This window comes from Pteronotus mesoamericanus, unplaced genomic scaffold, assembly GCF_021234165.1.
Source record: "Pteronotus mesoamericanus isolate MK-2021 breed Mesoamerican mustached bat unplaced genomic scaffold, CSHL_Meso_final contig_82, whole genome shotgun sequence".
In the NCBI taxonomy this organism is placed as follows: Eukaryota; Metazoa; Chordata; class Mammalia; order Chiroptera; family Mormoopidae; genus Pteronotus; species Pteronotus mesoamericanus.
Window position 1 is genome coordinate 7,985,390 of NW_026555265.1, and position 26,878 is coordinate 8,012,267.

Consider the following 26,878-nt stretch of genomic DNA (forward strand, 5'->3'; position numbering starts at 1 on the left):
TTTAAAATTGTGCTTCTCAGCTTTGTCTATCAAAATTTAAACATTGGAATTCCTGATTCTAATGAACCAGAAACCCAGGTTTCTGTTTTTGTTTACTTTTTGTTTTGTTGTATGTTAGTGTGCCACATTTCTTTAGACTAAATTAAAACAAGCAAGCTTCAGAAGAGAAGATTCATCTTGACATTACCTCCGAATCAATTGGTAATGAATTACTGCACTGTGTCAGGGTGTCTGCATAATGCCAATTTATCTTGGCCACTTTTCCATCCTTTGGAGGTAATGCTTCAGCAATAATAACTTTATCCTGAGGTAGTATCATTCCACAGTCTCTGGCCACAGAGACAGCAGTCAACATGTTGTCACCTAATTTTCAAAATATTGAAAACACATTCAAATTAAAATAGAAACATAAATGTATTAACCAACAAATACTTATTGAGGGTCTACTACACTCCCCATGCCTGGGCTGAGCAAAATAAAGATAATGTATCGTCTTTACTCTTGGAGTTTAAAAATAATAAAATCAGAACATACTTAACAAAGGAAGCCTCAAATAATTCAAGCATATATATAACTAAATAGTCAGAACATTCTCACCCACAATTTTTAAAATCAAATACATTATCAATCTTTTTGAGCTATTCACTAGTAGTATCCACGCAACATGTGGCACAGTGCTACATACAGAGCAGGTGTTAAATAAATGTTTGTTGAAATAACCTAAAAGTGATTGGTGATGTGTACAAGAATGCTAGAATAGTACCACAAGGAGGGGAAAAAAATACAATGAATTACAAAAGCAACACTACACAAAACTAAAAGATAAGCAAGATAATAAGAATACAATCTTTACAAGATGTAAAGAGAAGCAAGTCAGACATGAGAAAGAAAGAAGACCAGCACTATAAGGCAATATCAAGAGAAGAAAATATTAGCTTAGAGGAGACGCTGGCAAAAGCCTTAGGAGCCCATTGCTACCAGAACTGAGGGGCAGTATCATTTTCCCCCCACTCCCACACTCTTTATCCAAGGGTATCTTCCTGTAACCAGGTAGGCCCCTTGGGACAACAAAGCCAAAGTGAGTCATGGCAGAGAAAGAGGGGAACAAACAGAGATGGAAAGTGCTTTAAAGGAGTCATGAAAACCAAGAATCGTTGGGATGCTAATAAATTTACTTCTTGAGCTATATAGTAATAAGGATGCTATGAGATGAATCTCACAGTCTAAAACATAAAAATGTGCTCAGGCCTTTACCATGTAAGTCTTGCTGAACACATAAATGCCATAAGTGAGTATCTTAATTCTGATTACTTACTAAGAAAAAAATACTCAGAGCTGCCACAATTGCACACAGCTAAGGGATGGCAATTATCTAATACTATCAATACTACTGTAACACCAGGAGAATTAGTCAGATATAGCAGTTAAAAAAAACAAACCAAAAGATGTCTATTTCCACTTCTATGCTGATTCAAAGTGATTATGATAAATGTACTAACTTACAAAAATTTAATGCTAACAAGTATCTATTAATCATTTTCAGATAAAGCAGAGTTTACGATTTTATAGTGTGCCCTTCATTATCTTACCATACTCATTAATAGAGTTTGTTAGACTTCAAGAGTATTGCAAATTTATCTTACACCTTGAAAAATATTCAGAGCTGAAATAGGGCAATGTGGGATGGAGCCACTACATAACAGACTTTTATAAACAACTGATCATTTCTCAGTATTATACATCTTGAACTCTAAGAGTCACACTCAATTTTTCCTGAGTCCTTTTATAAAGTCTAACCTGTGACCATGACAGTGCGAATGTTGGCTTTATGCAAATCTTCAAGTACTGCAGGGGTTTCTTGCTTTAATTTGTTCTGCATTATAATTAATCCCATAAAATCCATGTTGTTTTCAATGGCATCTCTACAGAAAAAGAAATTTTAACATATAATGGTTCAGTCGAGAGAACAGGTTATTTTCTCTTCATATTGATAAAGCAATTTAAAATATCTGTAAATTATAAATTAAGACATTTTATGTACAGAATAAACCACATATGTGTTTATGAGTTTAACATCTCAAAAATTTTAAACTTAGAAAAATGATTCCCAAAAAATACATTTTGAAATTAAATTTTACCTTTTGAAATACAGGAATGTAAAAATCATTTGGAAATGTATAGCTGGCTCTCCATAGTCTCAGGAGGGTTCTGGGAACCAATCCCCACACAGATATCAAAGGAGAACTCTATACCTTTCTAAGACACCGAATACTTGTGGTACTAAGGAATGCTCACCTTCTATCCTACTTACCAAATGAGCAAGCATAAATAAATCTATTTTTGCTGTCCCCAGACAGCATACCCTAACTTAAATGTTAAGAAAAAAGAAAAACTGTCCCATAAGCACATTTGATACAGTTTAACTAGATTCATTTTCAAGTTTTTGGTGAATTTTATAAAATTCTTGATCAAGCTGTTGATCCTCGAAGTATGATCTAAGAAGCATCAGCAATCCAACAATGACTTCTACTTGGAACCCAAAGATAAGTCTTTGAGAATATTTATTCATGTTCAGTAGTTATGAGGATGCTATTCCTTCAAATAGTTGAATAATGCATGAAGTATATGGTAGTCACTGGGATGTCCAAGATGAAAAGACATGATCTCTACTCTCAATATGCTTTTGTGAGGAAACAGACATGCAAACAAAGTGATACATGCAAAAATGATACATGCTTCAGTACAATAATGGAGATGAAGTCTGTTCAGTGATAGTTGTGTTAAAGAAATCTATAGCTACCAAAATTAAATCAGAGGAATTTTTTTTTTTTCCAATAGAGAAAGGTGCTTGAAGTTAGGGACCAAAATTTCAGACTTGCAATAACCAAGTGGTTTATCTACACAAAAATTAACAATAGAAGTCCTTTACATAGCTATAAACCTAAACATCTTTGTTATGTAATTATTCTCTTTTAAACAAGAATTGATATTTTTAACATAAACATTTTATTTATTTATTTTTAGAGAGAGGGGAAGGGAGGGAGGAACAGAGGAAGAGAAATATCAATGTGCGGTTGCCTCTCGCGTGCCTCCAACTGGGGACCTGGCCTGCAACCCAGGCACGTGCCCTGACTGAGAATCGAACCCTGTGATCCTTTGGTTCACAGGCCGGCTGAGCCACACCAGCCAGGGCTGAAATGTAATTTAGGACAACGGGTGTTAAGGGTATTAAAGAACAGTTAGAAAACTTGATATAAATGATATTGCTGGTAGCAATAGGAGAAACAAGCCTTGAAACCTGAAAAATGCAATTCAAAGTACAAAGCTCTGTAAATGTGAAACTACTGGGTCTAAAGCGCTGCAGCCATTTTCCTATGAGGTACTAGAGCACTTTCTGGCTGCAGCTGGTTTCCTAACTTTCCTATAATACAGGTCGTGGAAATTTTGCCCTCTCTTTAATTAACAGTACAATATTTAATTCAAAGTATAAAGATTCAAGCTGTAAGAGAAATGCCAAAACCTATTCTCAGAAGACCGACTGAAACCACAAAGGTCTCAGCTTACGGATGAGGATGAAGGGGAGCAGAGAGAGAACAGATGACAGGGAAGGACAGGGTATTCTGGGCAGAAGAAATATAGCCTATTCAAGAGCATTTTTCATGTGTGGTCATGAAAACTTCTCCATGACTGGTGAAGTTGCATCTTGAAATCCTAGTTGGAAAGGGATGTCTGAATATAATATACTCAAGAACTATAGTCAACTCAACAATTAGTCCTTAGAAGGGAAATGGCAAGAGGTGAGGCTATAGAGAAAAGAAGAGCCTAATAAGCCCTTCACAGGAATCAGGATATAATATTTTACATTTCACCTCCCAATCATGCATATGTATCAGATCATTGAGTCATTGCTTTTTGTTTTGAAACATTCACGATTAGACCACGTCCCTCAAATAATGTTTTATAGTTAGAATTCCTAATGCAGTTTTTCCTTTTAGTTAATTTGGCTATCCACTCGACTCCTTTAATTCTCTCTCAGTAAAACAGGATTGTTAATACAAACACTTTTTACTTAATATGTCTGGAATAATTAACAGAAGTTCTAATGGTCCATCATTTAATTACTGCCCTATTGGTGAGTATTATGTTATTTGTACTGTTAAACAGGAACTTATGCACATGGAGAAGTATTTCCTTAGGATGGATTCCTAAAACTCCACTAGCTAGTAGGTCAAATGATATAAGCAAATTTAAATGTTCTTTAGAATTTACAATACTGTAGTAGCAGTATGTTATTTGCTACAAATTTCTCAAACCTTTGCTAAAAACTTGCTACTATCAATCTTGCCAATTTTCACCAACTTTAGGAAAAATGTGATGTCACACTGTGGTTTCATTTTGTAGTTCCCCAAGAACTAAAGTATCCTATCATTTTCATGTGTTCACTGGTCATTTGTACTTTCTTTCTGATATTTACCTATTTGTATCATTTGCTTATTTAAAAAATTACATGTTTTGTTTTCTTTCCCAATGCATATCCCTGATTGTGAACTCCTCCATCAGTGATAGGGAGCCATTTATAAGAATGCCAGGTAGGAGACTGTTAAAAAGCTCTCTCTGGAGCAGTGCACAATATAGATTACAGAAAGAAAAGACTACAAAAAAAAGAGTTAAGTCCCTGAATTATAGTTAATGGCAGTGGGGATGGAGAAGGAGAAGGCTATTTCACAGGCCAAATAAGCAGGTATACCATGAAAAAGTCCTAAATAAAAACATTATCTTCAAAGGGTAGGTCTATATCGGTTACAGTAAAAGTAACAATCCTTGAACATAAAACCCGTATCTGGAAGTGTTTTGGAAGTACATGGAAGAAAATGTGATGCTGGCAATATCATCTGATGTTTGAGGTAGAGGGAATTTGACATTGTGATTCATGATACTCAAACTAAATAAGTACTTGGTTCCAACTACTGGGCAAGAGCAAGCTGATCAATTAGGAAAAATAAAACTGTTTATTAAAACATAATTATGCTCCTAGAACATGCCTGACACCTAGCAGGGAGGGATTCAATAAATATCTAACAAATAAATTGAAAATAGTTCCAAAGAGCTGTACTTTTATCTCAATCAACTAAAACAAAATATGCATTATGTTTACCTGCATACATGCAATAAATATTTAATACTCAACTACATACAAATTATATGTAACTTATACAAACATAAATGACATTATTGAAAAAACTGTAGAAAAACTGTTCATCAACTGTACCTGCTAATATTCTGTACTTTATGCCATGTCAGCTTTGACTCCAATTTTTTGTGTGCAAGAGCAATTACACGGAAGCCCTGTTTAGTGTAATCCTCTAAAACGTTTTCAAAATCAACAGGAACTTGAACAGGAAAAAATAAATACCACTGTTAGAACTGCTAATACAGACTTACATAAATATCAGAATTTTATTCAAAGTCTCACTGGCTCCTTACCTGTTTCAGGTTTACAAAGACTGGCAATGACCTCAGGTGCTCCTTTCATGTAGGCATCCATTTTCTTATCCCCTAGTACCCTTGAAACCACACTCATACGTTGCAAAGCAGAAGAAAATGGGAACTGGCGAACAATTCCTATCTCATAAATAGCCTGCATAATTTCAAGAGATGCACAAAGCATGGGTTATTCTCTCTTTTAAAAAAAAATATTTTTATTTATTTTTTAGAGAAAGGGGAAAAGAAGGAAAAAGAGAGGAAGAGAAAGAGAAACATAGATGTGTGACAGAAATATTGATTGGTTGGCTCTTGCAAGCCCCCAACCAGGGACCTGGCCTGCAACCCAGGGATGTGCCCCAACTGGGAATTTAACTGGGGACCTTTCACTTTGTGAGGTAATGATCTACCAACTAAGCCATGCTGGTCAGGGCGCACTTATTATTCTTTAAAAATTAAAACAAATATCCTTAGATAACAAGTAAACATTCTTTACTTACTGGAAGTTCAAACAGCTCCTAAAAACAAAACAAAAAGAATAAAGAAAATAGTACAGATTAAGTCCATTAATATACTCAAAATAAAAAAAAAAATGCATCCCTAAAACACTATCTGAAAAACAGCAAGGAACTTCGATTATTTCAGTCATGTTTCAAGTTTGCTTCTCCCCTGTCTCCCATTTAAAAGAAAAAAAATTAAATTTTCAAATACCGTTATCCTAGAATATTAACATTTAAGTACTAAAATAAACTAAGGAAAATATATTTAAATATTCAACTAAAAATAAAGCTTCTCACATATATTTTTTATGAAATTCTAGGAATACAGGTGCAATTTAAAAGAATTAACTACCATGTCACCATGTATCTAAATCACAAGGCACTAAGCTGCTCAGGAAATATGAAAGTACAGTAATGGTACTAAGAAATAAATATCAATATTTCACAAAGAATGGAACGGCCCAGGTATAGTTGCTAATAAACACAGTTAAAATATTCATATCTGCATGAGAGCTAAAGGGCATGTAGTTTCATCTTCTAGTTATATTCCAAATTTAGGATTAAATATGGGCATCAACAATATAATCGACCTAAAGTGATTTCGCACCATTTCCTGGTTTCCTGCAGGTGTAGATTCAGGAAGCAGTTGTTTTGGAGGACGAACCACAGTTGGCATAATTCTATTATGAAGTGCTGTTTCCTCTTCAGTTGCTTCTTCCAGGATCTGAAAGGAAAAAAAATATTCACCATATTGTTTTATGAAACTGAATTTACTGGCTCCATTTTTTAAACAAAACACTATGGCTATTTTCAGTGAAGGAAGAAAAGAATTACTGTCCAAAGAATAAATGAGCATTACTAGATTATTAGCATAAATAAAACAAAATAAAAACAAAGCGAGGGGCTTCCAGTCAAGATGGCAATGTAGGCAGACATGGCTCACCTCTTCGCTCAACCACATCAAAATTACAAGTAAAATATAGAACATCCATCACTCAGGAACATCAGAAATTCAGTTGAATGGAAATCTGGTAACTACTGAATTGAAGGAACCACATCCATTCAGACTGGTAGTAGGGGCACAGACACGGAATGGGCTGTCCCCAGACCCATATGGATAAAAATTTGGGAGGGATATCCAGGGAGCAAGGAATCTGAGACCCACAATTCCAATACCAGGAAGCTAAGTCCCCACAACTTCTGGCTGCAAAAACCAGAGGGCACTGTGTCAGTGGAGGAGGCTGCTGGAGCCCTAAGCAGTTCCTCTTGGGGAACCCACACGGGGACCCACCTACTTAGACTTGCTCCCTCTGAGCACCAGAATCAGGGTGTCAGCTTGAAGGGCACCAGTGGTATGCAGGGAGAGACTGAAGTGTCTGGCATTGGGACAAGCAGAGGCCACTGTCCCTCTGCTGGGCCCTCCCCTCACAGAACTAGTAGGCTGCTGCCATATCTGAGACTCCATCAACATGGCTAACACTGTGTGACCCACTTTGGAGATCCACACAGGTTCTACCCCAACCAATTATGGGCCCACCCAAGCTGTTTTTCCATAAGCACAGAGGCCCAATTATAATGGATGCAAAAAGGCCCACTCCAAGACACATCATTGTTAAAAGGCCAAAGGTTAAAGATAAAGAGAGACTCTTAAAAGCAAGAGAAAAGAAGTTACTTACCAGAAGATTGCCAGATGGAAGGGGGCAGAGGGAGGATGGGTTGAGGGGGTAAGGGGATTAAGAAGTACAAATACGTAGTTACAGAATTGCCAAGGAGATGTAAGTAACAGCACAGGAAATGAAAGAGCCGAAGAACTTATACACATGACCCCTTGACATGAACAATGGTGGGGAGACTGCATGAGGGAATGGGAGGCACTGGGTAGAGGAAGACTAAGGGGGAAAAATCAGGACAACTGTAATAATATAATCAATAAAATTAAAACAAAACAAACAAAAACCCCCCCACAAAGCTAGTTAAAGTCCTAGCAACTCATGGGAGAGAAGAGGAAGAGGTTAGAAGTGGAATAAAGAAATAGAAAAAAATTTCTCTAATTTTGCTCCTACAGCCTGTAGGGCTTAGAGACTTATTTTATTTTATTTTATTTTATTTTATTTTGTGAATGTTCTTACAGTCCCTAAATTTTCCATCTATCATCCAGGAATTCCCTTCTACTAACATGAATGTGTTCAAACACAGTATGTAGCCCAGATACGGCTGATAGAACCAATGGGTTAAAAACACTGAAATCCAAAAATACGAGTTTACTGTTTCAGTTTGCACTCTTCTAGTTAGGATGCCACCACCCTAACCTTAAAATTTATTATAAAAACACTTTTTCTGGTTAAAAGGTGTCAAATAAGAACTTGTACTGAAAGTATACATGAAAAACAAACTAATTTGACTCTATAACTGGAGGAATCAATAAGAAAATGATGGGGAGGGAAACTATGCCCAGTTAGCCAATTTTATAAAATTCTAAGACATACTTTAATATCTCTGAAGTAAGACATAGGGCCTATATCACACCAAATAGCAGTAGTGACCAGTTATGTGAAAACATTTCATTAATCCTTTCTGGTAAGATCAAGCATCAAAACATTAAGTCAACAAATATGCTATTACACAAACTTACTATTTAACCCATTTTTAAAAAAATTCTACAAACAAAACACTAAAATCTACTGAAAATCTATTCAGTTGGAGAGAAGCTTGAGAGAATATCAAAAATGAATCAGTCCAATTTTGCTTCATTCTCTACAAATGAAGTGGGCCTCCTTTAGAAAATTAAATTTGACAAGTGTTTGGCAGAGCACCCATCCACTCATTCATCTCCTTCCTTTCCAAAATCTCAACAAAACCCACACACAGAAAATAAACCTGTAAAATAAAATGGAAAGTAGGGAGAGGAGATTTCCAATATGGAGACGAAGTCAAACCTGAACCTTACTGATGCATATAGCAAGGGAGGAAACAGGAGCCCGGAATAAACACAAGAGGACATACAGGAGAGGTGGGAACATTTGTTATCAGCCAGAATAGCTGAGCTAAGCACAAAGCCAGAAATCAAAATAAGGGAGTCTTTCATTAGAGATATTCCATAGTAAAGTCCTACTTATGCAAGCACTGCTGGAGTATGTGAGGAATTCAACCTGAAGACTAATTCTGCTCCTCTGAAATGAGGGATGCCTGCCCTCAACACAGCCGTGACACACAAGCTCCCCGCAGTCAGCCTTCCTTTCCAGGGGAGACGCTGCTCAAGAGAACAGTTTTATATACATATGGGTAAGGATAAAAACTATACTGCAGCTATCTAGGGTTCTCAAATCAGACCTTCATTCTTAAATATGAAAGTATTAGTAAGATGTATAATGAAAACCAAAAGCATAAAAAAGTGTTAAGAGTATGGAAGAAAAACAAAAACAAAAACACTACTGGTCCAAAGAAAACAAATCATTCAGATGCTGAAGGAATTTTAAAAACAAAACTATAAAAGAACTGAATGCTGTAAAATGGTTAACAACCAAAGGACATAATTAAGCACAAAGAAATGAAAATTATTAATAGCAAAAAATATACAAGGAAAACCAAATACAAACCTCTGTGTGTAAGGACATGGGAAGTATGAAATGAGGACAAAGAACACTAAAGACATGTCACTACTCTGTATTTTTTTTACCTGACCAATAAATTGTGATGCTGAAGATCATCTTACTGACTCAGGCTTACTGCCCCAAGTTGCTGACGGCTGATTATCTATTATACACATAAAGCAGGGGTCTGGGCAAGTCATCCTCTATTAAAGGTGTTTTAGTGAGACAATTTAACTAAAACAGACATTTGTTTTTTTACACAATTATAATGATCTCTCCAGTGATGCACCTTTAAAAATTATATAGTTCCTTTCATGGTACAAGACAAACTGTTACCAAAATAACCAACAAAAACAATACTTCTGCAAGGTAATTTTTACTTTATCTTCCTAAAGTTACTTGTGCTTTAAAAATATTAAACTTACCCATCCAATAGCTTCAAACATTTTCAAATCAAGTGGATCACCAGAAAGCACTCCTTCAATTTTTGTGAGTGAATGGCAAGTGGCCATACATGCAACAAACTGAGACTTTACCAACATCTCATTGCAAACGTTTTCTTCTGGCAAAAGAAAACTAAATAGAAAATGCACTGAATTAGACTCATGAATTCCAAGGCCCAAGATAATATTCTAATAATATTCAGGTTTTATAATTTTAAAAAATGGAAATAAAATGTTCGCACTTCAGCACATTTTAACTAAAGTTTTAGATATTCAAAACTATTTTCTTCCATGAAAATTATACATGACTAAATTACAGCATTATCTGATTCTGAATAACTAGACCAGACATAACACTGTAGAAAATATCAGATACTAAATAATAATTAAAGTTCCTGCCTATGGACATATGGCAGATTAGAAAAGCTCTACAAAAACATAAAATGAATGTGTAACACATACTCTTTTAAATATAAAACTAAGTTCACAAGAAAAAAGGGGAATTTTTCAAGTGCCAGAAATAGAAGGAAGGGAAAATCAGAGGGGTATAAACTTGCAGATGCTGTGACTACATGGGGGAGAAGGAAGAAGGGAGGGGAACCTTCTAAGGAGCCACCAAACATAGTCACACTGAACAGAAGACAAAGTCCAGGTCACATACAAAGTGGGGACTTGAAACTAAACTAGCTAGTGTTCTTCAGGAGCTACATCCTTGGAAAAACAGTATACTAAAAAAAATTTACTCACAGACACAAAGGCATAACTTACAATAAGCTTATCTCTTTTTCATCCCCAACCCCTGCCCAGAGTTCAAGAAAATAGTTAATATCTATATAATATTTACTGTCCATTAGTCACTTTTTAAAAAATTTTAAGTATATTTGCCTCATCTCATCCTCACAGCATAGGAAGTTGTTTTATTACCCCCTTTTTAAAGATGAGAAAACCAAAGCAGAGTGGTTAAGTAATTCGCGAAGGTTACACAGCACTTAACTGACTAAGTAAGGATTCAGCCACGGGTCTGGTTACAGAGACTAACCTCTGAACCACTACATTACTCAGGAAGGGATTTGGGTTTTACTATATGCTACTGCCTGGTTTGAAAATCCCCAAGTCACGAAAGTAACATTAAAGTTTGTCTGGCACCAATGATACCACTGTTGGCCAAGCTCCTGGCCAAGCAAAGGCAAAGCCCTCTAGAGAGAAGCTCCCACAACACAGCCACAAAAGAGGGAGTCTCGCAGGAAAATCCTGCCAAGGATGAGTTCATAATTTAAAAATGCACTAGGAAACAATTCTCACTAATCAACAGACAATAAAGACAGAATTAGAATCCCATAAATTTCAGATAATACAGGGTCCAGCACAAATAATGCCCTGTTTATTACATTAAAAATCTTTTATTACAAAATCATAAGCATGTAATTCTGTAACATAACAATAGCACACTCAAACACAACATATACATTTTAGGTGAAATGCTCAAATTGCTGCCCATCTTGTGTGAGACATTCACGTGCCCTACCAAACACACTCAAGCAGGTGTTACTTCCGCTGGACTCTGTAGAATGGCAATCTAAAAAATATGCAAAAAGGCATTTTACATTAAAGACTTATAAAAAGAACAAGATACCATGAGGGGAGAGGTAGATTTGGAAAGAACCAAATGAAGTTTCTTGTCCAACATACAGTTAGGATTTCCAGGTGAAGAAAAAAACAGGAAAAGGGGAAAGGCCACATTGGAACAGAAAGAGGTTGAAAAATTCCCAGAATTTATGACAAGCATAAATCCTTAGAATAAAGAAGCAAAATGAGTCCTGCACCAATAAAAAGATGATGGTGAAATTGCAGAAATCAAATATAAAGAAATATTTTTAAAACAACAAAGAAGCAAAAAGATTACTAAAGAGAATAAGTAAGACTTCTCAACAGCAATAACAAAAGGAGTCAGGAGAGATGGAATAACACCTTCAAAGTGCTGACAGAACACAACTGTCAACCTAGAAATCTATACAGTTACACCACTTTTCAAGAATGATAGCGAAACAAAGAATGTAGTCACAGAAGGTGGAATTTAATTCAGGGGAATGAGATAGAAGCAGCAATGGTTAGCAATGATATTTGTAAAACTTTGGTAAATTTTAGCATGCAGGCTGTAGAAAACCAAAATCATAATCATCAAATATTATGCAATAAATATATATAAGGGAGGGGAATAATCAAAGTATTCTATAGTCCATGGTGTTTGAGGACATTTCAAAACCAATAAAGATACCCATGAACTTTAGACTTTTAATATGAATTATTAATAATTTAAGGATAAATAGTAAAAGATTAGGATGTATAAATTCTGAGAAAATGTGAGAAAGAAATATGTGAAAATATGTGTATGATTATATCGGAAACCACATTAAATGTGAACACAAGGCAGAAAGATTGAGAAGTAAAGAGATTGAGAGGTAAAAAGATTAAGAAGTGCCCTGACTGGTATGGCTCAGTGGGCTGGGTGTTGTTCTGCAAACCAGAAGATTACCAGTTCAATTCTGGTCAAGGCACATGCCTGGGTTGCAGGCCTGGTGCCTGGTTGGAGGTGTACAAGAGGCAACCGATTGATGTTTCTCTCCCTCTCTTTCTCCTTCCCTTTCCCTCTTACTAAAAAGAAGTAAATAAAATCTTTTAAAAAAATTAAGAAGTAAAGATACCCAAAAGCAAAATTAGGGAAATTAAGGCTGGTATGTAACTACATAAAAACATTAGACGAAATACAATTTAAGGCAAGATATATGAGTAGGGATAAATAAGTTTGCAACTGTGAAATGGCATGAACCAAATAGTGAGCCAAACTCCTACAGAGTTTTGAGGGGAAAAAATGACAATAAACACAACTATAGCAGTGTAATTTCTAAGCATCAAAAGACAACAAAAAGAATAGATAGACTGATAGAATACTTCTGAAATGCATGCTCCTGAAAAAGATTACTACCCAGAAAATACGAAGGATTTCTAACAAATCAATACGATAAAGGTTAACAACACAATAGAATTAGACTGTAAAATGACAAAACACAGAAGAATGCTAAATGTGAAAATATGCTCAACTTTGTAAGTAATGAAGAAACTACAAATAAAGCCACAATAAAGTATCATTTAATATCTATCCATTAGGCAAAAATAAGGAGTCTGACAATATCAAGTTTGGCAAGGATGTGGATCAACAGGAGCTCTCCTCTACCAAGGGAGAGTGAGTTAGCACCATCACTTAGAGAGCAATTAAGCAATACCTACTAAGGCTGTAGCCATGCCTGTGCTAAATAAGCACTGACATTTTAGGAACTAAGCTGACCGAAACTCAAACACATGCTCACAAGAAGTTGCGTATAAGAATTTTAACTGAGGCACTGTTTATCAAAGTGGAAGGGAAAAGGGAGAAAAAAAGTGAAACAGTCCATTTGTAGAATAGATATTATAGTTTAATCATATAACGGAATACTAAACAACAGTTAAGAGTAATAAATCAGATCTATACATATCAACATTGATAAATCTTCAAAACAATGTTAGGTGGCAAAAATGCAGCAAAAACATCTATAGGACATCATTTATGTATATTTTTTATAGATAGATCTTATGTATAGGTAGATACATATGTAGTGAAAATATAAAACATGAAAAGATAGTAATAGAACACAATTTTAGAATGATGGTAGGGGTAGGGAAAGGGGTTGATTAAAACTTTAGCAAACATCAGTAATATTTTAAGTCTTTTAAAACATCTGGAGGGGGAAAGGGAAAGTGGTGGGGGGAGGCAGAGACAAATGTATTTGAAAAAATAAATTAAAATAAAATTAAAAAAAAAGAAAAAAGGAAAAAAAACATCTGAAGCAAATATGACAAAATGTCAACTATTTCTTTCCATATATTTGAATGTTTCACATTAAAATATTTATTAGTAATTTACTAAAAAAGAAACAAGGCTACTTAATATTTACCGTGTATTTTCAACTCGTTGAATCCCCCAAAGATCTAAACCATCTTCAGTTAGAGTTCCAGTCTAAAAAGAAGTATGCATACAAAGTATGAATAATGCCTCCAAAAACCAAAATCACAAAATAACTGCTACATACATACAATGGAGTACTATACAGCTGTTTAAAACAAATGAACAAACCACAAAAAAAGGAAACACTAAGATCCCCGCATGCTGAGACAAAATATCTTCCATGACAAATAGTTAAAAGTGGGGAAAGGGGTACTCCTCGCGGCATGGATCCTCCCTGTCTAAGAGGGCATATGTGTACATCTGTATATTTATGTGCCTATGTTATTAAAAAACCAACAGTGGAACAACACACCAATTACTCTATCAATCAATAAACGATGTCTACATAGGATAAAGAGATTAGGACACAGGAGGACAAAAAAGGAAGGGAACAAATTAAATGACATCAGGAGAAGACATCAGGAGAAGACATCAGGAGAAGACATCAGGCAAATCCAGGATGTAAATGGCCTGATTTCTTCTATAAAATGATTGGGAAGAAAAGCAACTGTTACAGATTAATTGTAAGCAATATAAACATTTGGATTCTGACTGAAAAAAACAAGAGTAAAATTTCAGGACATTTTGAGAAAGGCAGAGAAACCTGAATATAAACTGGATATTAGTTAATATTAAGGAATTGTTAATTTTGTTAAGTGTAGTGAGAAATTATAATAGTATTGTGGTACTGTTTTTTAAAAAATGTCTAGAGAAACAGACTGAGGCATATGGGTGAAATAATATCTGATGCTGCCACCTTCAAAATAAGGGACTGATAAAATGCTGGTAACTGTTAAAGCTGGGTAATGGGTATACTTGATCTTCTCTGTACTTCTGTGTCCCCCTAAATATTTTACTACTATCATTTCCAAAGAAGAAAAGAAAAGCCTAAGTGAAATTTTCTGAACAGAGAAATATGAAATCTAATCTTGGGATGTGATCTTTCTTTTTTCAACAAATGCTTGTTAAAAAATATTTTGTCTCCTTTGGGTGGTGAGCACATACTGCAACATACAGACGATGTATTACAGTATTAATTGTACACCTGAAACTTATATAATCTTATTAAGCAATGTTACCAATAAATTTAATAAAAAATAAATAAAATAAGAAAAAATATTTTGCGTCTCATTTCCTTTAATAATGAAGATACACAAAAATCAAATTCTTATTTTATCAATTACCCAGGTTTAACTCTTAAAATAAAACTTTCAGGAAAACTAATTTCAGTTGAGAAAAGGCAAGATGTATTTCACACAAGTATAAAATCTGTTATTTTCATGTAAAACACAGGTCAGTTACCTTCATTATTTTGAAACATATTCAATAAAATCATAAAGCAAACGCCTAACATACATACTTAACAGCAATAAAATTCCAATAAATATATCTGTATGGAGCCTGTTCTGTTAAAAACATGAAAGATCAGAAAGCCTCTACTACTACTACTTGTAAATATAATTCTGGATATGAATGATTAGATAACTGCAGATTTGGGCAAATAAGTAATATTCAAAATACTAAAATTAAGAAAATAATGCAAAGAAAAATATAAAGATGATACATATGCCAAGTAAGTTGAAAAAGAGCAAAATTAGAGGAACATTAAAGAACATGTGCAAATTGTTTGATTAAAGAATAGAGAAAACGTTAATCCAAGTATTTAAAAACTACAAAGTAACCTTTGAGAACAATTAATTATGAAACTAAACCAACCTTGTCAAAGCAAACAAGATTCAGCTGTCCACAGATATTTATCCTTTGGGGACTGATGCAGAAAATACCAATTTTTTTCAGTCTTCTTTGGGCATACACAATACCAGCAGTCATTGCAGCAGGAAGTGCAGGTGGCACAGTAATTGTAATAATATCAAGAGACTCAATAATTATTACTCCAACCTCTACCTATAATCACACAAAAGTTAAGTGTAAGGGTATTTCTTTAGTGAAAATCATTTTCAATTTTATATAATAAAATACACATCTATCAGCCCTTTATAATCTTTTCCCTTTAGAGATACTGCAAAATAGAAAGCTCAATGAATTCTGAATGGTTTATAAAATAACAGCTATTTTTAAAGGAAATTCTCATTTTAATAACTCTACATACTTCAACAAACATTTGTCAGATATTGACTTTTACTACAAGCCCTGTACTGTACCAGTTTCTATAGGGGATAGGAAAGAGAAATTTGACAAGATCCCTCAAAAGTACCTCCAATTAAGTAATGGCAAATAACTTCAATGTCACATATCCCAGTTTAAAAAAATAAAGTTTATGGTAAGCATGTGGTTGTCCCTCCCTTTTTTAAGTCGCTAGACAGCAAGTGACAGACCATCTAAACCAAAGCCATTTCAAAAGAATTTCCTGCTATAATGAAAATGCTCGGTATCTGTCCTTTCAAATATAGTAGCTACTAATCTCATATGACTTTTTAAGTTAAATTAATTTAACTTAAAAATTTTAGTTCTTCATTCTCACTAGCCACCTTTCAAATCCTCAGTAGTCTCACATTTGATAATTAAGAATCAAACTCTACTAAGAGTCTCATGTACATACCTCATTTAAAATGCTATTTATAATAGTGTAGATAAACCCAATGCCAGCCACTGCCACAAGACACAGAAGAAACAAGTAGGCATCTCTGTAGAGTTTAAAGTCAGTTGGTTTAGGATACAATATGGAACGAACAAGCTGTCCTTTGGAAGTACTAAATCCTTTTTTAAAAAAATTGAAAAACAAAATGACATAAAAGACAATGAGAATTATCTCTCAAAAAAGAGTATTTATTTATTTAGTGTGTATTGGTTTCAGGTGTACTGCTTAATGGTTAGACAATCATATAATTTACAGTGCTCCCCTCGATATTTCCAGTCCCCCAAATGGCACCATACATAGCTGTCACAGTATTAAAAACAGAATCCTTTTTTAAACATTATGTAGGCATCAAATATGTTAAACCATGCAAGGAGAAATTAAATGCTTTTTACCTGTTCTAACTACTATGGCTTTGACAAGTTCTCCAGTGTAGAAACGAGTTTGAATAACAGTAGTCCCACAAAACAAAGTGTGTCGTTTATGTATTTCTGGACTATATAGTTCATCTTCCATTCCTTTTATGTCCACTGAAGGATTTGGCAAATTAGTCTTTGTCACTGGAACACTTTCTCCTTAAATAATAATAACAACAACAACACAGAAATCAGTGTCAAACACATACAACTTGAAATGTTAAATATGCTGAATGTTATCATACTGTTTATTATAGCAATTAAAAGAGTTCTCACAATGGATAACATAACTTACTCAGTTAGCTTTTTGTCTACCAATTTTCTTGCCCCAAAGTATCAAATCTTGTCTCCCACAATAATTCCCAAAAGTAATTTGTGATTCAAAGATAATCATTTTGAAATGATTGTGTCAAGTATCAAATAAGGAAACCACCTTAGCTGACAGAGCCCCAGCACCTGTTCTCTTTATCTGTAAAAACTGAAGTGGAAAGCACTCTGCAACCTCAAGCAGGCAGACATGTGAAGACCTACTCCTGACCCCCAGAAAACACACACGCACGCGTGCACATACGGAAGAGAAAAGGCACGGGGAGAAGAGAGGAATATGTAGTATGGTAGTTCTCTCAATAACAATACCCAAAATCTTTTGAACATTCAAATTTAATTCTGTGTAGCATCCACATTTCTCACTTCAGAGCCAATAAGTGTGTGGGGATATTTGCGTGTTTTAAGATTCTTTTTTTAAAAATGTTGTATTGATTATGCTATTTCAGTTGTCCCAACGTCTTCCCCCTTTGCCCTCCTTCACCCAGTACTCCCCTCCTCCAGCAGTCCACCCCCCTTAGTTCATGTCCATGGGTCATGCATATAAGTTCCTTGGTTTCTCCATTTCCTATACTTTTATATCCCCGTCTATTTAACACCTACCAATTATGTTTCTTAATCCCTGCACTTTTACCCCATTCTCCCCCTTCCCTCTCCCAGCTGATAACCCTCTAAATAATCTCTCTATAATTCTGTTCCTGTTCTAGATATTTGCTTAGTTTTTTTTTAGGTTCAGTTGTTGATAGTTGTGAATTTGCAGTCCTTTTAACATTCATAGTTTTCATCTTCTTTTTCTTAAATAAGTCAGTTTAACATTTCATGTAATAATGGCTTGGTGATGATGAACTCCTTTAGCTTTACCTTGTCTGGGAAGCACTTTATCTACCCTTCAATTCTGTTTTTTTAAAAAAAAAATCTATTTTCTTATTTTTTTAAATCATGTTTATTCTATTACAGTTGTCTCAATTCTTCCCCCTTTGCCCTCCTCCACTCATCCCACAGCCGCCCCCCGCTCCCACAATCAATTCCCAGTGTTGCCCATGTCCATGGGTCATTCATACATGTTCTTTGTCTAGTCCCTTTCCCTTCTTTCTACCATTGTCTTCCTTCCCCATCCCCTCTGATCACTTTCAGTCTGCTCCATGTTTCTGTGCCTTATTTTGTGCATTAGTTTATTTTGCTGAATAGATTCCACTTATAGGTGAGATCGTATGGTATTTGTCTTTCACCAACTGGCTTATTTTACTTAGTATAATATTCTCCAGTTCCATCCATGTAGTCACAAAAGGTAGGCGTTCTTTCTTTCTTTTTAAATGCAGATTGATTTTATTCATTTATTTTTTTAAACGTCAAAATCTGTTATATTAAAAAAATGTAAATCCATTATAAAGCCTCAGCAATTAAAATGTGACACCATTATAGAAATAATCAAGTAAATCAATGAAATGAGCATTCTAGAAACAAATGTATATATCCATCAAATGTACATATCAAATGTCTAACAGTGGAATATAATGATTAAATTGATATTTCAAATCAATGGGGAAAATAGGGCTTATTCAACACATAAGGTGCATGGAACACTATTACTTGAAACAAAACAAATATAGAGCCCTATTTCACACATTATACAAGAAATATTCAGGTGAGTTAAAAACCAATACGTAAAGTCTAAGGAGTTTTAGGAGAAAATACAAAATAATATTTTTCTAACCCCGAAGTAAAATATTCAAACCCAGAAGCGATAAAATATTTACAGTATGACTGTATTAAATATTTAAGACTATACAGTAGTATACATATAATAAAGTTAAAGGACATGTAATAGAATAAGAAAGTATTTGCAGCACATCTAAAAAATGGTTAACACTTGTTTATTTTTTTAGAGAAAAAATTCTACAAACATTTAATCAAAAAATGGATATAGAATATCAAAAAAATCATTTAAAGCTTTTTAAAAATAATAGGAATATGCAAGAAATATACAAAAACAGGTTTAGTTTCAACAAAAAGTAACAATTAAAATAACACATCATTGTCACAGATTAATAAGTATTAAAAATTTTGGTAATACCAACTACTGGTGACTGAAAGGAACTGAATATTCATAGACTCTTTTTTTTTCATTTTCTTATGGCAGCCCCCTTAGCATATTTAGCATATAGTACGGAGGACTGAGTCAGCACCGGGATCCTGCTGGCTACTTCTCAGTTCTCTCCCCAAAGCCTCCTTCCCCCGTCTCTCCTCAGGCGTCTCCAGTCCACTCTGCCCCGACCTTTTCTGGAGACCAGGGTAAGTGGCTGCAAATAAAAATTTATGTGTTGGCCCTTTAAAAGGGTCTTTGCATCTCCAGCCGTCCATCTCTGAGAGCGAGCCACCCTGCCACTTTTTGCAGCCAGTTGTTGTATGTGTACTTTTTGGGCTCTGGTGCTGTAGGCTGGAGATACCTGCTTATGGTTTAGACCCTGCTCTTCTCAGGGGGATCCAAATGGCCTTTTCAATATCTTCTGGTGCTGCTGCCTGTGGGCACCCCGCCCAGCTTCTTGAGTCTCTATCCTACTCCTTAACAGTTAGGTTGTGCTAAAGCTGATTCTTCTGTCTGTTGCCCTTCAATTCTAAATGACAGCGTTGCTGGAGAGAGTAACCTAGGTTGTAGGTCCTAGCTTTTCACCACTGTGAATACTCCTTGCCAGTCCCCTCTAGCCTGCAAAGTTTCTTTGAGAAATCAGCTGACAGTCTTATGGGAACGCTTTTGTAGGAAACTGTCTCCTTTTCTCTTGCTGCCTTTAAGATTCTCTCTTTATCTTTAACCTCTGGCATTTTAATCATGATGAATCTTGGTGTGGTCCTCTTTGGATCCAACTTCTTTGGGACTCTGCTTCCTGGACTTGTATGTTTATTTCCTTTGCCAAGTTAGAGAAGTATTCTTTCATTATTTTTTCAGGTTAAGTTTTAAATTTCTTGTTCTTCCTCTTCTCCTTTTGGCACTTGGATGTTGGTATGTTTAAAGTTGTCCCAGAGGTTCCTAAGCCCATCCTTGTTTTTTTGAATTCTTTTTTCTTTCTGCTGTTTTGATGAAATGCTTTTTCCTTCTTTGTGTTTCAAATCTTTTGATTCTTGGCTTCATCCTCTCCACTGTTGGTTCCCTGTACATTTTTCTTTATTTCACTTAGTGTAATCTTCATTTTTTTCCTTGTTTTTGCTGTACTCAATGAGTTCTTTGAGCATCCTGACCGCTTTGTTTTGACACTGCATCTGATAGGTTGGTTGTCTCTGTTTCGTTTAGTTCTTTCTCTGGAGTTTTGTTCTGTTCTTTCATTTGGGCCGTATTTCTTTGTCTCCTCAATTTGGAAGCATCCCTGTTTGTTTCTATGTGTGAGACAGAAATGCTTTGGTTCCTTAACTTAAAAAAGGCACCTATAAATTATGTAGGGCAGAGCCGTAGGTAATTGTCAGGGCAGGGTAACCTGCTTCACCGTTTTGTAGCTCTCTGTGGGGGGAAGGCTAGAAGAGGGGACAACATTGCACCCTAGCTGCTGGAGGTTTGCCCAGCATTTGCCTGTCTCTAATCATTTCATCCACTTCCTGTATGTGACTGGCACCCTTCTAGCTATTGCCCTGGTGGTGAATCAAAGTGGGTGAGTTTACATACATTCTAAGTCTGTGTGGGCCCTTTAAATGGACTCTCCTGAATATCCAGCAGTTTCTCCTACCACCCCAACCCCCACTGGTTTTTACAGCCACAAGTTATAGGGACCTATCTTTCCAGTGCTGGAACCCTGCCTGGGCTGTGTGGTATCCCTGGAGCTGGGATCGCTGGTTCAAGGGATCCCTCCAAATTTCTGTCCACCATGCGTGAATATGGGCCACTCATTCTGCCACCGCTGCCTCTGCCTCTCTGCCCATCTCCACAACTCTGCCCCTCCTACCCATCTGGATGAGTGTGGCTTCTTTAAATCCTTGGTTATAAGACTTCCATACAACTTGATTTTCTGACAGTTCTGGTTGTTGTTTGTTTTGAGATATAACTGTAATTCTCCCTGTGGTTGTGCAAGGAGGTGAAGCATGCCTACCTACACCTCCACCTTGACCGGAAGTCTAAGACAAGATTCTTAAGTTTGAAAACATATTATATAGAAATCCCTTTCTTCACAGATTAACTATGACAATAAAAAAAATCCATGTGATTAAAAAAATGATATAAAGCTCTATCTTCAGATTGTGAATTTCCAAATGAAAATCATTTTGAAGTCTACTTCTCTACACTTTAAGAGAAACATAGTCTTTAACTTCACTATTTACATATCAAATAGGGAAGTAAATATGCTGCATTCTCTGTAGGCTAAGGACTTCTTTCCTCCTCTCTTACTATAAAGTGTTTCCTCATGTCAAAAAAGTGGCCAGGAGCATACCAAGAAATGTAGTGAAAACCAGACAGCGATTTAGTATCACAGCTGAGTATATTGCAGAATTTGGTCCCCTCAGAATAAAAATGAAAAGCAGAACAAAAAAACCGAAACACTTCAATATCCATGACACTCTTAACATTCATAAAGGATACAAACAGCATAGCTAATTTTGAAATAAATTAATCAGTAACCACTTAATCCATTATCATTATAAACAACTCATCTGAGTTTTACTCATTTTTTTTTAGTTTACCTGTTAACATGCTTTCATTGACAATGCAAGTACCATTAATAAGTACTGCATCACAAGGCATGACTGTCCCATTTATTGGAATGACCATAACATCTCCTGGCACAAGGTCTGTAGAAAAGATCTCTTCACTTTCTGGATTTAAAGAAAGAAAATGGGGGGGGAGGGGGAGTATGAAAAGACTATTCTTTAACTTAGAATAAACATAAGCAAACAAAAGGTCACTTGATCTCAGTAGGATGTTAAAACTAGAATAAACAGGGAAATTCCAATAAATGAAAACTTTTAGTAAGTAAGTTTATTGCTCCGTAGGCCAACAAAGCATGGTGTCGAAGGATGTTGGCTAGTTTGTCCCCTGACAGGACGCCACCTGTGTGCAGGTGATGTCACGTCCCCTCTGACTAAACAGCTGGGCGGGCTCCAACACTCAATGACCAATTTTAGCTAATAGCTCTCTTAGCAAATAGTAAGTCCTCATGAGATCCCCCTGCTATAGGTAAATAAACTTGGATTTCTAGAACCCTATGGAAACAAAATAAAGCTCTGAGAATTTCAGCATACTTGTTTTTAATAGCAGTTTTTACAGTACTCTTTTCACTGCCACTACTTATAACCTATAAGGTCTCACTGCCTTCTCAATATTCCTAAAATAGTCCTAATAATATTTTAGATATTATTTCAAATAAATTTATAAAATAAACACTGTGGTCTTTTATCTAGTTCATTATTTCCTTAGAAATTTGTGTATTATATTCAAGTTAGCTAAACACCTTTTAAAAAGATCTCTCCAATTTACAAATTTTTCTTTAGGATTGTCTTATATTTGGGCATTTTCTCTCTCTCCCTCTCTCTCTCTCTCTCCCTCCCCCCCCCACCTAGTTTTAACACTACGTTCAGAAGACAGTTACACTAGTTTATAAACAAAAATGGATAAAGAGAAAACTATTATTTGTGATGTTAGTGTGTAGGACAAACACTTTTTTGTAAAAAATAATTTAAAAACTAGTTTACTAAGCTATGAGGGAAAAAACTTTAAAAGAATTCCAATAATACTTAGCACATAGTAATAATGTTCTTTTTTAAATAGGATAGCAAGTTTTACAACTTTTAAAGCTGGTAACATCACTTGAAATTCTACTCTTCTTAGGTCTACCAGAAAGTAAAATATCAGTGATCTGTTAGACTATACAAAGGGGATAGGACAAGTCCTAGCATCCCTGGTATTTTCTCCAGGAAGACGAGTACCAATTAGTTGACATATCTAAGGCTGCAGCTGGGGGAGGCAGATAGATACTCCCAGCTAAAGTAGCAAGTGACCAGGAAGCACAGGGAAGGAAGTAACCTGCTGGGCCCAACTATTTACATTTGGATGTGGTATACTGAGCCAAGCAAATGAAGACTGATTTGCTCTTCTCAACACATCTAAGTGGCTACTTCCCCCTTATCTACTTTACCTCTTCAATATCTAATCAAACTAACATGTCCCTAACATTATCCTTCGCTACAATCCTGCTTCTCCTTCTATGTAATTAAATGGCACCAGCGTCCATCCCCCAGCCTGACACTGCTCTATCACCCTGCATCCAATGAATCGTCAAATCCTGTTCAATGCCCACATTTAAGTATCTTTCAAACTCATATCGTTTCTCTGCATTTCCACAACTTTCACTTGATCCATTTCATTCCTTCATTATTACTCCCTTCTAAACCAGTGTGAACATGGCAACCAGAATAATTTTTTTCCAAAAGGTAAAAATGATCAGATAACTCCACTGCTTAAAACCTTTCAATAGCTTTCCATTGCGTTTTGGAAAGAGTCAAAATTCTTTAACATGCCTTAAAAGGCTGTCCATCCTCTGCCACGTTGAATTTCAGTTACTATGATGACCAAACTCCAGGCCTTTGGGCACTTAGCACCCTCTTCCTCTCCTAGTCTCATCCCCATACCACCACCTTCTCACCCACCTCTTCTCTGACTAGTTCAACCACTTAAAAATACTTACTCAAAGAAACCATCCCTGACACCTACAGTAAAATGAGCTCTAATATCTAGTAAGTTCCCTGACCTCTCCCTATCATAGCATTTGCCACACTTTATATTTACTGTTTATCATCTGTCTTTCCAACTAGTCTGAAGTCCAGTGATGGAAAAGACTGTCCATCTTGGTAATCACTGCATCCTCAGAGCCTAGTATAGTATCTGTTACATTGCAGAAAAAGAAAAACCAACGTTACATAATTTTACATAAATGAATTTGATACAAACTCAGAAATTAGTACAAATCCAAACACATTTTTATTTCTTAAGAAATCTGTATGTGTGTGCATGTGTGTGTGTAACATATGGGCTTGCTTCATATATTAGTGCTTAATGGAAATCTTTTTTGGTTTATTTGTGTCAAAAGTCACCTCAAGTACTTACCTTCATTTACTCTGCAAACTGAAACTCTCACAGTACTGTGAGCTGCCACCATGTCATGCAACATAATATATTGCTGAAATTAAAAAAAAATTTTTTCAAAAGTAGCTAATATAAACCCACTCTTCACAATATTAAAAAGGATGCTATAAAATAAGGTAAGTTAATACAATAAATGCTTATAACTCTGCCTTTAAAAATGTCAAGACTAAAAGATTAAAAAATTATTCAATGTTTTAGCTAACAACAAAATAAGAAACACTTTATCACTGAAAACAGTAGAACCAGTGTTCTAGTCTGTGACAAGATCTCTATGGACTCTAGGAAGTAGTAATTTAACTCTTGGAAATATCCGTCTTCCCTCACTTCAAAAAAAAAACATATTCGTATAACTAAAAGTTACTGAATGTTACTTTGTACCAAGTACTATTCTATACACCTTACAAAATACAAATAAAATTGTGAAACCCACAGTAAGTTGGACTTACCTTTTTAATGGAATACAAGGAGCTTAGAATTGATACTACAGACATAATCACAATGGCTAGAGCGTAATAATAGTATTCATCAGTGCACCACAGTATAACACTGAACAGCTGGAATATGTAAAATGGGTTGAGAACCTAAAAAAAAAAAAAAACAAGATTTTTAATATTTTTAAGTTGAAATGAATGAGACAGTTATAACTATACAGGTTTTCCACTTTTTCATTTAAGAAGTAACCAAAAAATACTTCAAGAATAAGTTCTATGGTACCCTACAGCAACATTTACTACACAAAGAGAAGGGCAAGACATTGGCATAGTACTGGTTTTTAACCATTAAGTTACTAGAATTTGGCTAAATAAGCTTAAATTCTTTACATACATTTGATTCACACCAAACTGATAAACAGTTAAAAGGTTTCAACTGAGCTGTTTTTCATTCTGCTTTAGCAATAAAGTACATTTACTTAACAATGAATACTAGGCTGCTAAAAGATACAAAATTTTTAATCAATTGGAACAAATGATTATTTTTTATGAACTCTAAATACAGTTGACTTATAAGTCAAAGTTCACTGCAGTCCAAATGGAAGACAAATATAAGTTACCCTGTTTTGCTTTCTCTAGGGAAATAATTAAAGATTAAAACCTGAATAAAAAGAGATACAGGAGCCCTGCAATGGACTTCATTTACCCAAATTTCATAGTATTTTATCAATTTCATTAGTAATATTCCAATGTCTTAAAATTAATGCTTCCATACTTTTCAAGGCACTTCATATACATAGTCCATTTTACTTCCAAATTAAATGAGATAATCAGAAAGGATTTACTCCACTTATGTGGATAAAGGAGCAGCACAGAAAAAGATTTTCTGATGATCAAAGCTATTTACTAATGGAACCACATTACAAACCAGGCTTTCTAATTCCTAATCACTTTGCTATGTTCTAAAGCAACATTATATGGCCACTCTTAGAACTGATGGCAAACACTGTATTTCCACTAAAAGTATTCACCCAATACAACTAACGTGATCTTTAGCAAAAAAATTAAAAGACCAACTGGAGAGCCTAATGCTACTAGGCAATATTACTTACTCTCTTTCTTTACATGCACCACCTTTATTCATACCTCTTCTATAGCACTTACAACAGAACAGTCACTACATTAACTATTAACATGTTTTCCTACAGGCTAAAGTGCAAATTCCTCAATATGATCAACAGGAATTTTCTATTCCAAGAATATCTAGTTTCCGATAATGTACTACAAAATGCCCTGTGAAGAATAAAATATGATAAACTGTTTAAAAATCAGAAAATAAAAAAGGCAGGAATATACACCTATAAGGGCAAGCTTTAGATGTGTGACTTCCTTAGAGAGGAAAGGAAAAGGGAGAAGAAGGAAAGGAAAAGGAAAAAATTCTACAGACAAGCAAAAAAAAAAAAAAAAAGAGAGACAAGTAAAAGATAAGTCATACATCAAATTATTTCTCTACCAGTGTTACTAAGTCCAAACAAAAAACAAAAAAGAAAACAACAAAAAAGTGTGAAAACAGTAAACTAAGAATGTCTTCTTATTACTTAAATCATGGCTCTTTACAAATTAACAAATCTATTGATCACCAATGTTGACACGGGTACAACAGTCTTACCTCCTTAATTAGAAGCTTAAAAACAGAAGGCACTTTCACCGAAATTTCATTTACTCCATAAAGCAATTTTCTATGACAAGAAAATATAATAACAGCATTACCTTATATTACATAATAATATAATTTTGGGAAGACACTTCATTACATAGGGCTCAAACCATAAACTGGTCCTAAATCTAGAACTTAAACATTCAAATTTCCAAATACTTGTCTTCTACAATTCAAATTCTCTACAGTATTTAAATCATGGTAGTCAATATTGGATAACT

The 26,878-nt window shown here is 35.1% G+C and overlaps 1 protein-coding gene across 3 annotated transcripts in view; it reads right to left on the reverse strand.

The window, feature by feature from the left end:
* ATP13A3 (ATPase 13A3) overlaps window positions 1-26,878 on the reverse strand; it is an 81,005-nt gene that overhangs the window by 26,317 nt on the left and 27,810 nt on the right. For all 3 annotated transcript variants that reach the window (XM_054585147.1, XM_054585148.1, XM_054585146.1), the window contains 15 exons: window positions 26,610-26,679; window positions 24,956-25,090; window positions 24,471-24,543; window positions 22,052-22,183; window positions 17,045-17,224; window positions 16,614-16,771; window positions 15,770-15,958; window positions 14,004-14,065; window positions 9,997-10,147; window positions 6,589-6,705; window positions 5,982-5,999; window positions 5,485-5,638; window positions 5,270-5,390; window positions 1,798-1,922; window positions 188-363 (listed from right to left, as the gene is read on the reverse strand). In XM_054585147.1, the coding sequence (XP_054441122.1) occupies window positions 188-363; window positions 1,798-1,922; window positions 5,270-5,390; window positions 5,485-5,638; window positions 5,982-5,999; window positions 6,589-6,705; window positions 9,997-10,147; window positions 14,004-14,065; window positions 15,770-15,958; window positions 16,614-16,771; window positions 17,045-17,224; window positions 22,052-22,183; window positions 24,471-24,543; window positions 24,956-25,090; window positions 26,610-26,679 (1,861 nt within the window). The remainder of the gene's footprint in view (window positions 1-187; window positions 364-1,797; window positions 1,923-5,269; window positions 5,391-5,484; window positions 5,639-5,981; window positions 6,000-6,588; window positions 6,706-9,996; window positions 10,148-14,003; window positions 14,066-15,769; window positions 15,959-16,613; window positions 16,772-17,044; window positions 17,225-22,051; window positions 22,184-24,470; window positions 24,544-24,955; window positions 25,091-26,609; window positions 26,680-26,878) is intronic.